Source organism: Dufourea novaeangliae, unplaced genomic scaffold, assembly GCF_001272555.1.
Source record: "Dufourea novaeangliae isolate 0120121106 unplaced genomic scaffold, ASM127255v1 scaffold81, whole genome shotgun sequence".
Lineage (NCBI taxonomy): Eukaryota > Metazoa > Arthropoda > Insecta > Hymenoptera > Halictidae > Dufourea > Dufourea novaeangliae.
This window is the reverse complement of record NW_015373973.1, coordinates 285,097-297,352: the sequence shown is the minus strand read 5'-3', so window position 1 is coordinate 297,352 and position 12,256 is coordinate 285,097. Positions and strand designations below refer to the sequence as shown.

At 34.0% G+C, this 12,256-nt stretch overlaps 5 protein-coding genes across 7 annotated transcripts in view; 2 read left to right on the top strand and 3 right to left on the bottom strand.

The window, feature by feature from the left end:
• LOC107186828 (something about silencing protein 10) overlaps nt 1-373 on the bottom strand; it is a 1,841-nt gene extending 1,468 nt beyond the window's left edge. The window contains exons 1-2 of the mRNA XM_015574771.1: nt 292-373; nt 7-131 (exon numbers count right to left, since the gene is read on the bottom strand). Of these exons, the coding sequence (XP_015430257.1) occupies nt 7-131; nt 292-308 (142 nt within the window). The 5' untranslated portion in view covers nt 309-373. The remainder of the gene's footprint in view (nt 1-6; nt 132-291) is intronic.
• A 925-nt stretch (nt 374-1,298) lies between these two features.
• On the top strand, nt 1,299-2,077 carry LOC107186894 (39S ribosomal protein L20, mitochondrial). Its single transcript, XM_015574854.1, has 3 exons — nt 1,299-1,536; nt 1,631-1,741; nt 1,805-2,077. Exons 1-3 carry the CDS (start codon nt 1,450-1,452, stop codon nt 2,054-2,056), a joined length of 450 nt encoding a protein of 149 aa, XP_015430340.1. The 5' UTR covers nt 1,299-1,449; the 3' UTR covers nt 2,057-2,077.
• An 85-nt stretch (nt 2,078-2,162) lies between these two features.
• Nucleotides 2,163-3,424, bottom strand: LOC107186898 (triosephosphate isomerase). The gene is made up of 3 exons (XM_015574859.1): nt 3,236-3,424; nt 2,809-3,062; nt 2,163-2,707 (listed from the first exon to the last, which is right to left on the bottom strand). Exons 1-3 carry the CDS (start codon nt 3,342-3,344, stop codon nt 2,327-2,329), a joined length of 744 nt encoding a protein of 247 aa, XP_015430345.1. The 5' UTR covers nt 3,345-3,424; the 3' UTR covers nt 2,163-2,326.
• Nucleotides 3,425-4,216: 792 nt separating this feature from the next.
• LOC107186899 (INO80 complex subunit C) lies at nt 4,217-7,477 on the top strand. Of its 3 annotated transcripts, none has more exons than XM_015574860.1 (4): nt 4,217-4,300; nt 6,439-6,629; nt 6,932-6,999; nt 7,082-7,477. In XM_015574860.1, the coding sequence occupies exons 2-4, from the start codon at nt 6,452-6,454 to the stop codon at nt 7,211-7,213; spliced, it is 378 nt and encodes a 125-aa protein (XP_015430346.1). In that variant the 5' UTR covers nt 4,217-4,300; nt 6,439-6,451; the 3' UTR covers nt 7,214-7,477. The 3 variants fall into 3 exon arrangements, with proteins under 3 accessions (XP_015430346.1, XP_015430348.1, XP_015430347.1); XM_015574862.1 differs by lacking the exon at nt 4,217-4,300 and adding an exon at nt 4,634-4,720; XM_015574861.1 differs by lacking the exon at nt 4,217-4,300 and adding an exon at nt 5,364-5,377.
• A 247-nt stretch (nt 7,478-7,724) lies between these two features.
• Nucleotides 7,725-9,514, bottom strand: LOC107186886 (uncharacterized protein CG16817). Its single transcript, XM_015574843.1, has 3 exons — nt 9,423-9,514; nt 8,098-8,467; nt 7,725-8,007 (listed from the first exon to the last, which is right to left on the bottom strand). Exons 1-3 carry the CDS (start codon nt 9,437-9,439, stop codon nt 7,873-7,875), a joined length of 522 nt encoding a protein of 173 aa, XP_015430329.1. The 5' UTR covers nt 9,440-9,514; the 3' UTR covers nt 7,725-7,872.
• Nucleotides 9,515-12,256: the final 2,742 nt, after the last annotated feature.

Genomic DNA, 12,256 nt, shown 5'->3' with positions numbered 1-12,256 from the left:
AAGAGCGTCTATTTCGTACTTTTTGAAGTAATTTCCGTTCAGTTTCCGAATATTCATCTTCAGAATTTGTCAGTTCGTTCATATTTATATCTTCTAAATTGCCCATTTCTTTGTCCACTTCGGTCCTCGTTCTATTGAAAAGATATAAAAACAATAAAATCAGGCAAAAACAATGAAGGAATGCTGCATATCTAATGTAAAATTGAAATATTCAACATTTTTAATATGTAGCTAACAGTTTAAATTAGATTTAAGTTATTCTAGAATTACGTCATCGAAGTAATACTACACCTTTTTTTACTTTTCATGTTGGACTGTCAATTTAAACAATACGAAAATTGACACGTGAATGCTCCAATCTACTTAACCTCATAGATAAAACCAATATTGTAAAATATAAACGTGATTCGTGATTTCTCGTGATCATTTCTGATTGGTGGAGAAACCTAACAGTTCTTTACACGCGACACATAATCTGTATATTTTATATTAACGACATCAAAACAAAAATTCGAGGTATATCGTATAAAGTGAAGGAATAATAAGAAACAACAATGAAGAATAATAAATAAATTAATGATTGTAAATTATAATCCACATGTTACCTAGTAAATCATTCTTTCAGAATTTCTTGGTTTTTCTACTGATTTTTACAAACACAAATAGTAATGTAATTCATCCTAAAATCATATTGAATACGTTTTTCTGTTTAAAAATCAAGGACTTACGATTGCAGTAAGCAAATTCACTCAAGATAAAAAAATCGCAATCACGGTCGTAAATGAAGTTAAGTCACGACCGTGATCGTGATTCGGTGATCACCGCTAAGGTATCGATACCTACATACTCGTATCGAATTATATTTCCTTAACCTTGATACCCATGCCCAACACTAAAGTTGTTTATACCCTGAGAGAAAATAAAATACAATACTATACTTTATATATTTATTTAAATATTTAATATAAAATATAAAATATATAACATAAACGTATGTATAAACTATATACGATATACGTAATATAAGATATGATTAATAAATATCATCTCACACACACGGGGTCTCTTACGCATGCTTTGGGGGTTCTATGACAAAAGTACTCGGTATTGAAACGAAAGTATCGAGTAATGTACTCGTATTTATTTGTATCGATTCATCCCTATATATTATTGGCTGCGTTCAGAAGGCACAACCTTTGAGTCTTCTGAACGCACCCATTGTCTTTGCCGTCTAGTGATCAGCAGTGATCAGGTCCCATCAGGTCCCATGATGTTTCATGTTGGTATAAGAATAAAAAGTTAGAGAACTAGCAGTGTATATTTGCTCTGTATATAACCAGATATAACCTAAACTTGATCGGCATCAAAATAACTGGAGATAACGAATCAGAATTGTTAAGAAACCGAAAAACACCTCGCCTTGTAAGTTTTTCATCTGAATCCAGAAAAATGGTATTTTTAACTGCGCGGTTATTTCTAAGAAATCCAGGTCCCGACGAACTTTGGAGAAAACGACAAATCTTTAAACTCGCTGCTGTAAGTTATTACATTTTCGGTAGCAACTTAGATTACGACCAAATTAAGATAATTTTGTAATATTTCGAATAAAATTGGATATTGTAATTTTCAGCATTATATTGGGCGAAAAAGAAACTGTTACAGTATAGCTATTAGAAATGTACACAGAGCACTCTTAAAGACTACATTAGGAAGAAAGTTGAAGAAGCAAGATATGAGAGAGGTAAAAAATAGCTTTTCCTTTTGCTTTGAAAATTCCACAACTAAACGAGTAAATTATTTGCAGCTTTGGGAAACCAGGATAGAAGCTGCTTCCAATGAACATGGTATTAGTTTCAGAACTTTGTTGGAAGGATTAACCAGGTGTAATATTTTACTTAATCGCAAATCTCTAGCAACTCTAGCTGTATGGGAACCACGAACATTCAAATGTTTGTCAGATGTTGCATGCGCAAAAACAAAGCTGGGAGGAATCAAAGCAGTTGCAAATAATCCCATGCCTGAAAATGTTATATCTAACAGATTAGTCGATGAATAAAAAGTTTATATTTCATTTCAATTTTTATTGTGTTATCATGATTATGTATTTACAAGAAATATACATTATAAGAACAGGAACAAACAAAAATACTATATAATTTATTATTAATTTCAATATTATATTTCATCGCAGCAACATTTCATCATTGATACTTCTTCTCTATGGAATAAACGAATATAAGTTAATTTTTTATAACATTTTGTGAAACAGGTTCTCAGTATGTTATAATTAACAAGCAACATTTTTGTACAACTGGCAATATTGATCTCACTGTTTAGCATTAACAATTTGTACAAAGTCAGGTTTCAAAGATGCTCCTCCAACTAGAAATCCATCGATATCTTTTTCCTTTGCTAAATCTTTTGCATTTTCTGCTGTCACTGATCCTCCATAAATAATTCTAACATTTTCAGCGACCGTTGCATTAACATTTTGGGAAAACCACTGCCTCAGTTTCTCATGTACCTCTTGAGCTTGCTGAGGAGTGGCTGTCTTGCCTGTTCCAATTGCCCATACTGGCTCATAGGCAACAACTACATTGTCCCAGGATTTGATTTTATCTGCAATAGCTTTAGTCTGCCTGAATACTACTTCTTCTGTCTTTCCAGCTTCACGCTCTTCTAATTTTTCTCCAATACATGCAATTACCTTTATATCAACAGTAATTTGATTAACTGATCTGCATAGATTTAAACAATGTTCCATTAAAGGAACAAATAATATATATACCACATAATTGTTTTATTTACCTTTACTCCAGTTTCTAAGGCATGAGCTACTTTGTCTGCAATTAACTCATCTGTTTCACCAAAAACATTTCTTCGTTCCGAATGACCCAAAATTACCCAAGGGATTCCATTATCCAATAACATAGCAGGACTAATTTCTCCAGTATATGCTCCTTTTGTTACCTTATATGCATTCTGACCACTGATATTAACGTTGGCAGGTAATATGCTTTTTACATATGTCAGGTATATTGATGGCACTCCAACAACAATCTCTACATAATTAATAATTAGTTATTACATAATTAACACAATTATTATCAAAGTATAATTGATCAATGCTTAAAACTATTTCGTATATTAATATTTCACTGAGAATCGAAATTATAAGAATATTATGTAAACTTATTTTAAGTTAGAAACTTCAATACACATAGAAAAAACGTACCAACATTTGGATCAAGTGGACCATTCTTTAAAAAGGCTACGATACCGTCTATTTCACTTTTGGTACCGTTCATTTTCCAATTACCACCGACAAAGAATTTGCGACCCATGGCTGTACCGTGTATAGACCCGTAAAGAGTACCAATCGAAACCAAATTACAATTCCTCAGCAAGCCTGGAGCAAATTACAAAAATGTTCTTCTGACCTTCAAGAGTGTACAAGGTGAATTTGGTCACGTTCTCCCTAACCTCATTTTATCGAACCCCCACTATCTTCAATCACTTTCTCCCCTCTCTTTTCTACAGTAATTAAATCAAGTACTTGTAAAACAATTTTTTTGTAAGAATACATTTTTAATTATATTTAAATAAATGTGATTATTATTTAATTCATATAAATAAACATTACTCCAATATAATGGAAATGTGTTTGAAAATGTAAACGCGCTTTAGCTACAGTTCATTCAAAACAGATTTAGATTTATTCTGAAGGTAATGCAGTGTTTAAACTTAAAACATACTCAAAAAATTTGTATTTTAGAAATTACTGTTCAAATTGAGAGTATATATACCTTAAAAAACGTGTACGTTACAGAAAACGTAAGACAATCGCTTTTTATTTAAACTATATTATCATAAGACGAACTAAAAAATACAAAATGTAGAACGAAATTAATTATTTTTATACTGTACAGAAATTCATGCTTTATACCTCATACACGACTTAAAAAGGACTATGGAAAATATAGTATACATTTATTTAAAATAAATGTTTTATAAACGAGATTTAACTTCCTTAATAAACTTCTGAATTCGAATAACAATAAAGTGCAGTAAAGTGATTTTACAATTTTCTGCGTTGCAATGAATATTATAGAATATTGTGGCATAGATAGGACTGTTGTATTTCGTACATACCATAAGACGCGCAGTTTATTATACATGTTTATGGAATATCTAAGTACTTGTTGTTAGACGGATACGATTCGTGTGACTGGACTTGACGATAAAATTGGACAAAATCTGAATCAATCCGAATCAATCTGAATGATTACACCTATCAATGGTGAGTGAGAAATTCAAATGTTCTAAACATTTTACGTTGTTATGTTATTTTGCAATGATATACAAAAAAGTATGTACATGTAAGATTAAATATACTGAACATCAATTAAAACATTAAGGATACCTTTTAAAACACTTCCGTTTCGGAGGTTAAGCATTAATTCCATTAACTTGTCTAACGTTTTATTTACTCTGTCGGTTTATGATTATGCATCAGAAAAATAAACGATATACTTACGATGGTTAAGAAATTTTTTATTTAAGGATCGATTCATGTAACGTATCGTAACAAGACAGTTACTACAAAAGCGAGTAATTGTCATAATGACTGTAATCTTTGAACCGTACATCATTATGAAGTTGAATGAAAATGTTGGAGAAGTTGTTCATGATGTTGAGCTGTCATTTATTTCATAAGAAAGTTAGTATTTTTAACATTTTTCTACATATGCGACTTTGAAATGTTTACATAATATTTACTTTTCATTAAAAGTATAACATTGTGATGCAGTGATTTGAAATATGTTTGAAGTATCAACATTAAATGTAGACAAATTTGTACATACATTTATCCAAAATTTAAGAATTGAATCTTCTACTTGGAGAAACCATAACAAAATTACATTTATAAAGTATGTTGATAGAGCTTGTAGGATCAAACAACAGTTACTTTACACAGCAGAAAAAATCAGAGACATACCACAAAATTTGGATTTCTCCAATGAAAAGAGTGTGCAATATTTCATAGAAAAACATACTACCCTTTTTGATAAATTGACTTCTTTGAGCAATACACAGATATTAAGTTCATATTTAAAAAATATTAATACAAAGATACTCCAGAAGGTTAGGATAAGAAGAAAAAATATTGAGAATATAAGAAAAATGGAAACTAAGATATTAAATAAGAAAGTAAGAACAAATTTAAGAAACAAGTTGAGTGGATTAAAGAAGAATCTATCACCTGCATTATGCGGAGAAAAGCCAATTAATTCACAAACTTATCAAAGCAGTAAATATAGAAAGTCTCCTGTACTTGAAAATTCTAATACATTTGATCACGTCACAATTGAGCTAAGTAATTACAAAAGTGTTAATATTATAAGAGCAGAGTATGATAATCAGAAAGATTTTTTTAAGTATAGTCTGTCAGAAAATCTGGCACAGGTAGCAAGAAAAGAAGTAGAAATGGCTGAAGAATTTTTATGTTTCCATGCAAAAGATATAGAATATATTGAGAGGAAAGTGCATGTTACCCTTTATATTGCAAAGGTTATATGATTCCATCATTTATATTTATTTCAAATTTATACAACACTTTTCATTTTTAACTTTATTCACCATTAAATTTATCATACAGACTGAAAATTGTGGTGGTAATATGCAAAATCAGATGAAATACAATCAACTTCTTTGTCATCATGCAATATTATGTTTGATCGAGCCAAGTGAAAAAGCTTTTGTATTAGTTGAAAATGATTTATTGGATGTTATTAAGAAGTATCTGTTGCAAGGATATAAATATCATTTTGAATTTCAAAGGTATTTTATTGTAAAAGAAGATACATGTATATTCTAAGTTTGAATGGATTACAAATTTTATTTTTATAGAAATCCGCAGAATTCCTTTGCTGCCTTACTTGTTTTGAGTCAGTGGGCCAAAGTTTTGGTCAAACATTTGAATACAACGATGATGAACACAATTTGTGGCATACTAAGATGCGATGTACATGAAGTATTAGTTTTGCATGGTCCATAAAAAAATTATTACAAACATCTTCATTAGAGTGTAAAATATGATAGACTAATAAAGAAATTTTATAATTAAGTATTTGTTTGGAAATGTAGTTTAGCATGATTGTTCTTTGATTATATAAATGTAAATAGTTATAATACATTCGAAACCGATGACCCACCATATAAGTCGTGAAATATCTAGCATGTTTAGTCGATGACTCAACATGTGGGTCACCTCGTGGCTGTACACTGTACATAAACATTGCCAGTTTCTTAGTATAGTCTTGTAATAATACGTCGGTCTCGGATGTTTTAATATATATATAATGTACAAATTAATATGTATTTATATGTTTTATTGACATAGATTATGTATCTTATAAAACATTTACAACTTTATAGATAAAATGACAAAATGGTGAGCGATGAAGTGGTGGAATTTAACAAGAAAGCACAACCAGTTTTCAAGAATCCAATTTTTCAGCAAAAATTTCGACCGACTAGTACCACTGGAAAGAAACGAATCTGGCGTTCATTAAAGCAAGTCTTGGCTCAAGAACGTGCACTACCATGGCCAGTGGAAGTAATACATTGTATGTATTATTCTTAAACAATTTAACCATTAATACATTTAATAAAATTGGAACAATTTGAATAACTGAGGATTTAAAAGATCTCTGGAACATCATAGATATTTAAGGAACAAGTTACTTGTACTTACAAATAATTTTCATATATAAACTATGTTCTTAGTATTGCTATCAATCTTAAATGTTTGAGATATAATAATCTAGTAAGAGCGTTGAGTCAGTAAATCAGGAAGCAACTGACAGGCTACGCGATACGAGTATTAATTCCGAATGAACATCTTACCGCTAATTTATCAAAATTTCAGATAGTTCCATTAACGCACCGCCAAGTTTTAGACCGGCAAAGAAATATTCAGACATTTCTGGGTTACCGGTCAGTATTAGTATACCACAATCGTATAATCAGTTACATTATTCAAAAGTACATAGATGTAAAAATTACATTTATTTTATAGGCACGGTATACAGATCCGCAGACTAAATTATATTATGCTACTGCTGAAGAATTTGCAACAGTTCGAAGTCTACCGATGGATATAACTGCCGGATATTTAGCATTACGCGGCGCTTCCAGTATCGTTGGATAAATGAATTTATAACCTTTTCTTTCTATCAGTTTCTTATATTTAGATAATACAGAACACGAGAATGATTTTCCTGTAATGCTACTTATTACAGTTATTTTAGATTAACAAACGCAAAGTGTAATTCCGCAAATTGTTTACAGTGTACAGTAAATATAAACAAAAAACATGCTGTAAAACTTTTCTAAAACGTTCGCCGTGATCATAGTAGACAATTGCATAAATTAATTTTTCAAGTTTCTTTTTTAACGGGATTTCCTGAAATAAACAATTCCACAAATAATTTAAATCATTTTCATTATTTCATATCCTTCATCTTTTACATCAGTAATGATTATTAAAAAAAAAGCTTGTCCATTATAACTTAGTATATGAACTACAGACTAAAAGATTGGAAAATCTTTAAAAAGTATATTACTGTTCGTTCTTTTGACCACTGTATTCTTTTTTTTCTGTTGACAGTTCCTTGCGCACCGTACTCATTTCTTTGCTACTGCGTCGCGGGCCGTTAGCAAGTTTGCAAAACTTATTTGCAATTGAAAATACAAATAACATGGCCTACTGAAATATCGCCTGGTGGTGCACTATTCTTAGGTCGCCCTTTGTTTTTATTTTTAACGTTTTTTGAATGAAGATTATTTTATAGCAGCGTTAAAATTTGTTCACTCGATCAAGTCAGGTAAATCCTCATCGTCGCTATCTGTTCCTTCGCCGCCATCGGCCATCATATCATCGAAATTGACATAGCTTGGCTTACTATCTCCAGAACCTCCCAAGCCACCCATGTGTCTCATCATCTGTAAGTACAGATACGAAATGAAATGGATTATAATTGAAATGTGTGACAAGTTTAGAGAAACCTTTTATTAAATGATCCTTGTCCTTACATCTTCCAAGTTATTTCCTTCAATTTCAATGTCGCTATCGCTTTCATCCTTCCACTTATTAAAATCACTTTTCAGCCAATGAGCTTTTGTTTTTTCCTTTGTTAATCTTGGCCAGTATGGACCAGCCTCTTGTTTGGCAAGAATGAATTCAAGAGTCCTTCCTCTTATTGTTTGAACTGTTTTGCTTGGATCAATTTCCCCGTACAAGTTAATTGTCACTTCGTACATTTTCTTTTCCACTCCACCAATTCCTTTAAAATACATCATTTCTGGTTCGATTTTAATAACAGGATCTTTGCAATCTTCTAAACAGATCGTAACATATAGAATATTGTTTCTCTGAGCCCAGATAACAGATGGGGGAGGCAATCTAAAAATGATTAAACAATTTAGTAGTTGATAATTAAATACATTGGAAAAAGGGGAAAAAAATGGTATGTAATCCAGAGTACAATTAAAAAATTAGTTAACATCAATTTAAATATTAAGAAGATAAAATTTATAGAACTGTACATCACAAAATGGATAACATTAACTAAATACACGCGTAACGTGTTGCATGTATATTCATATACAGGGTGGTAACCCCCAGGTAAACGCATGTATAGTAACACGCGTGATGAAGTATTAAAATTTCATTTTCTACGTAATTATTTTTCATTAATTTTCAATGATCGTCTACCTAACTCGATAAACGAAATCTAATCTTTCATGGTACAGAATAATCAATGCAAAAGAAACGTGTGCACGATAATGTGGTAATCGTAAGACGTAGGTAAAGGTTAGAAATAAAGTTCTATGGTTTCCGTCGAAAACCGCCAGTCATTATAGATAAAAATGATACAGAGTGTTGTTGCCTAATAGTGGAAAAAAGAAGAAGTGATCGTATGTTACTGAACACGTGTCGAAGAAATATATCAAAATTACGGCGTGTTATTCACATCTGAAATATCGATAAATAGTTGCTTAGAAATACAAGCTATTAAAAGCTTATACGACCGAGTCTGATCGTCTGATACTTCGTGAATAGTGGATCGAGGGTGGAGGTTTATCATTGGGAACACATTGCATATTAAAGACAAAACGTGGCCACGTTGTAAATTCGTCAGAATTGAAAATACAAGAGATTTCTTGCATTTTTTTTCCAGAAATTTCGAGAATCAATAAAGTCACACAACATGGCGGTGTTTCGAAAGCCACGGGGCAGCATTTCGGGTCTTCCGATGAATATCTGCTACTTTTCTTATCGTATAAACAAAGAGATGAAATTTAGAAATTAAGGAAGATATTTGAAGGAGTTTCTATGTGAATGTCGATATACTTACCGGCCTTCTTGAGTCATATTTCGAGACGTTCGTTCCGGGAGAAGCAAACAAACACACAGAGCACTCACGTATCGCGCTGTAGACCTCTGATTCGAGAGTGTTTCGAGATTCAACTGTCGACCAAACAAGATGGCGATTGGTTGTTTTCATCGATATCGACTTCTCCTGTTTCCGGAATCGAACTTTTGAAAGTTTCGTTTGCGCGTCTTACCGACGCAACCAGCTTCCGTTGTAAATCTAAAGTTAATTCTTCACGGTCGAATATCGCTTTATAGGAAGGATTTGTCTAGATAGCTGGCTATGGTTTATCCGAAAAAGGTGGGATTTGCCAGATATCTAACCGTCTGAACGTAAAAGGTTAATATTATTTCTATGAATATTTTCTAGAGCAAAAGTTTCAAAGGTCGTGTACTTGCTTACACTAACGTTCTTGTTTTATTAGCTCAGAGCGAAATAGTACAAATCCGGTGTATGTGTATCCGAAGTTCTCGATGAATGCCATACACACGAAAACTGGATAATTAGAAGACAGTGATGTACATACACGTAGTGAAATGTCAAGGCGAAGAGCAGTTTGCGTTTAAGGTTGTAACAATTTTTTTAATCCGAATTACGTTTCTTTCAAAGGTATTTCCCTGATAACCAGTTGTGTACAAGTTTCGAGCAAATTTTGTTGTTTCCGCAATCGACTTGAGTTTTGCAGGCAACGCCAGCTGACAAAATGGTAAAGAAAATTGGCAGAAAGTCTTGCAACATGACTTATGTCAAATTGAGGGCAAAATCGGAACAAGGTTTGCGCTAGTCAATTTGCTGCCTATGTTCCTGTCAATCTACGCGCAAGTTGTTTATAGGAAATCTTGCATCAAACTTTTAGTCATAACTTTATAACAGACATTGGACAAAATTTGGCTTTGCCGGTTCGGCTAACTGGGTTGTATGCGTATACAATAGATCGACAAGTGTGAATTAAAGCGACTCACTAAACGTTCGGATGAAAAGAAATAGGCGAAAAATTAATCTAACTTTGAATGGGGGGTGTATAAAAAAAAAGTATTTACCGATATCATGTGGTATATGTATAGTGTTACAGTACTGCTCTTGAAGGGTGGGAGAGGAGAGAGAGAGAGAGAGAGAGAGAGAGAGAGAGAGAGACTACGAGAGAGGAAAAAGAGGGCGAAAAGAGAGAGCCTTTGCGTTAGATTGTAGGTCAGCACGATGGTACAAGGAGAGGGGAGAACTCTACCTTTCTTACCGTAACCGTGGCCATAAACTAACAGGACATACACACCGTGTATCAGTCTCTTTCTTTCGCAGCTTGAACTCGTCCCGTCCCAATCCGAACCGATCCGATCCGATTCGATCCGATCCGTCTGCCCTGTACCGTACTGTCCAGTTCCACGACACGCCGTCCCAGCCCAGCGGTCCCAGCACGTTCTGTCCTCTACCGTCCGTCAGTCGTGGACTCGACTCTTTCCGCGCGGGACACCGTCCACACTTTTCTGGTTCACTGTCAACACTCCGATTTCCCGAAACTTTCGATCCCTTTTGCCGACCCATGTTTTTCGTTTCTCGTTTCTCGTTTCTCGTTTGTTGTCTCTCGATCGAAAAGATTCGGAACGAGCGTGAGTGGAAGTGCACGCGCGAACGTGCGTGTGTTTGTGCAACGGTGCGTGTGTGCTACTGCCTGCACGCTTTGTACATATATGAGTAGATGCGTGCGTGCGTGAGTGCATGCGTGCATGCATTCGCATTGACACGTTGAATGGATACGGCGACGAGCCGTAGCCAAAATAACGGCGATCGACGATGAAACCGTGAGTTTACGCGGTCTGTGCGACTTGTTGCTTCGGGATTAACGCCATGTCGACCAGTTCTCTTTTTTACAAGGACAAGTACGCGGTGAGTAGCAACATTCATGTGACCTTCTATTCTATGATCGTTTCACGGAAACCATTGTTCCTCCTCGTCGGCTTCGTATAAGTATACTGGTTGTTAACCCTTCTTTTCTTCGATACGATACGAATCTAGTGACGAAAGTTATTATAAACGTTAGTCTGAAATTTTGTCGCAGGACTCGTTGAAAGTAAAACTGTTTGTAACGTTCGCAAACGAGAGAATCGCTTTCTTTTCTTAAACGTTTCTCGGGCAATTGGCAACTTATAAAGAAGATGATTCGTCTTATCTGTCATACCTTGATCCGATCGAAACGAGGAGAAAAATGTTTATATTCGCACGGAGAACGTACACTGCACGTGCATGTTTCCGCGAGTGACATTTCGATTCTTTTTTCCGTTTCGTTGGTATCGGAAGTTCGACCTACTTCTATAAAAATCTCCATACAGACACACGCATGTAAATGTTTATTCGTTTAGTACGCTTTCTCGATCGCTTTAGTCGTTGCACGTCGTTGACTTTATGCTCACATCACGGAGTAAAATTCAATTTAAACACATTTGCGATGTACTACCGTCCAATAGAAAATAATGATGTTCGATATTAAAAAATTTGTAAAATACAAAGTGTTTATTTTTGTTACTGGTTTGAAACGAAACGAAACGAGGCGAAAACTATGAGAACCGTGGTAGACCATTTTTTCGATGTTTCTGAAAGGAAAAAGCCACGGTAAGATATCGTTGCGTCGATGACGCGTTGTCCACTCACCGTTGAACAATTATCCGCGACACGAATGACGGTGTAGTTATAGATGGATAATGACTCGAATTCGAGAAAGAAGATCCGCGCGATTATTCGGTAAGATCGAGAGCGGTACAGGCAACGCATAAAAGGAGATTCGTTACAAGGTTTTCGTTGGTATCTCGTTAACTCGTCTCTCT

Excerpts from the sequence above, each read along its gene's own strand:
- LOC107186899 (XM_015574860.1), top strand. The coding sequence starts at position 6,452 with ATGGTGAGCGATGAAGTGGTGGAATTTAACAAGAAAGCACAACCAGTT. Across the intron at positions 6,630-6,931 it reads GCCAGTGGAAGTAATACATT|ATAGTTCCATTAACGCACCG; the intron begins GTATGTATTATT and ends TCAAAATTTCAG. Across the intron at positions 7,000-7,081 it reads CAGACATTTCTGGGTTACCG|GCACGGTATACAGATCCGCA; the intron begins GTCAGTATTAGT and ends TTTATTTTATAG.
- LOC107186886 (XM_015574843.1), bottom strand. Across the intron at positions 8,008-8,097 it reads AAGGAAATAACTTGGAAGAT|ATGATGAGACACATGGGTGG; the intron begins GTAAGGACAAGG and ends CTGTACTTACAG.
- LOC107186894 (XM_015574854.1), top strand. The coding sequence starts at position 1,450 with ATGGTATTTTTAACTGCGCGGTTATTTCTAAGAAATCCAGGTCCCGAC. Across the intron at positions 1,537-1,630 it reads AAATCTTTAAACTCGCTGCT|CATTATATTGGGCGAAAAAG; the intron begins GTAAGTTATTAC and ends TGTAATTTTCAG. Across the intron at positions 1,742-1,804 it reads AGAAGCAAGATATGAGAGAG|CTTTGGGAAACCAGGATAGA; the intron begins GTAAAAAATAGC and ends AATTATTTGCAG.
- LOC107186898 (XM_015574859.1), bottom strand. The coding sequence starts at position 3,344 with ATGGGTCGCAAATTCTTTGTCGGTGGTAATTGGAAAATGAACGGTACC. Across the intron at positions 3,063-3,235 it reads TCCACTTGATCCAAATGTTG|AGATTGTTGTTGGAGTGCCA; the intron begins GTACGTTTTTTC and ends TTAATTATGTAG. Across the intron at positions 2,708-2,808 it reads CCTTAGAAACTGGAGTAAAG|GTAATTGCATGTATTGGAGA; the intron begins GTAAATAAAACA and ends GTTGATATAAAG.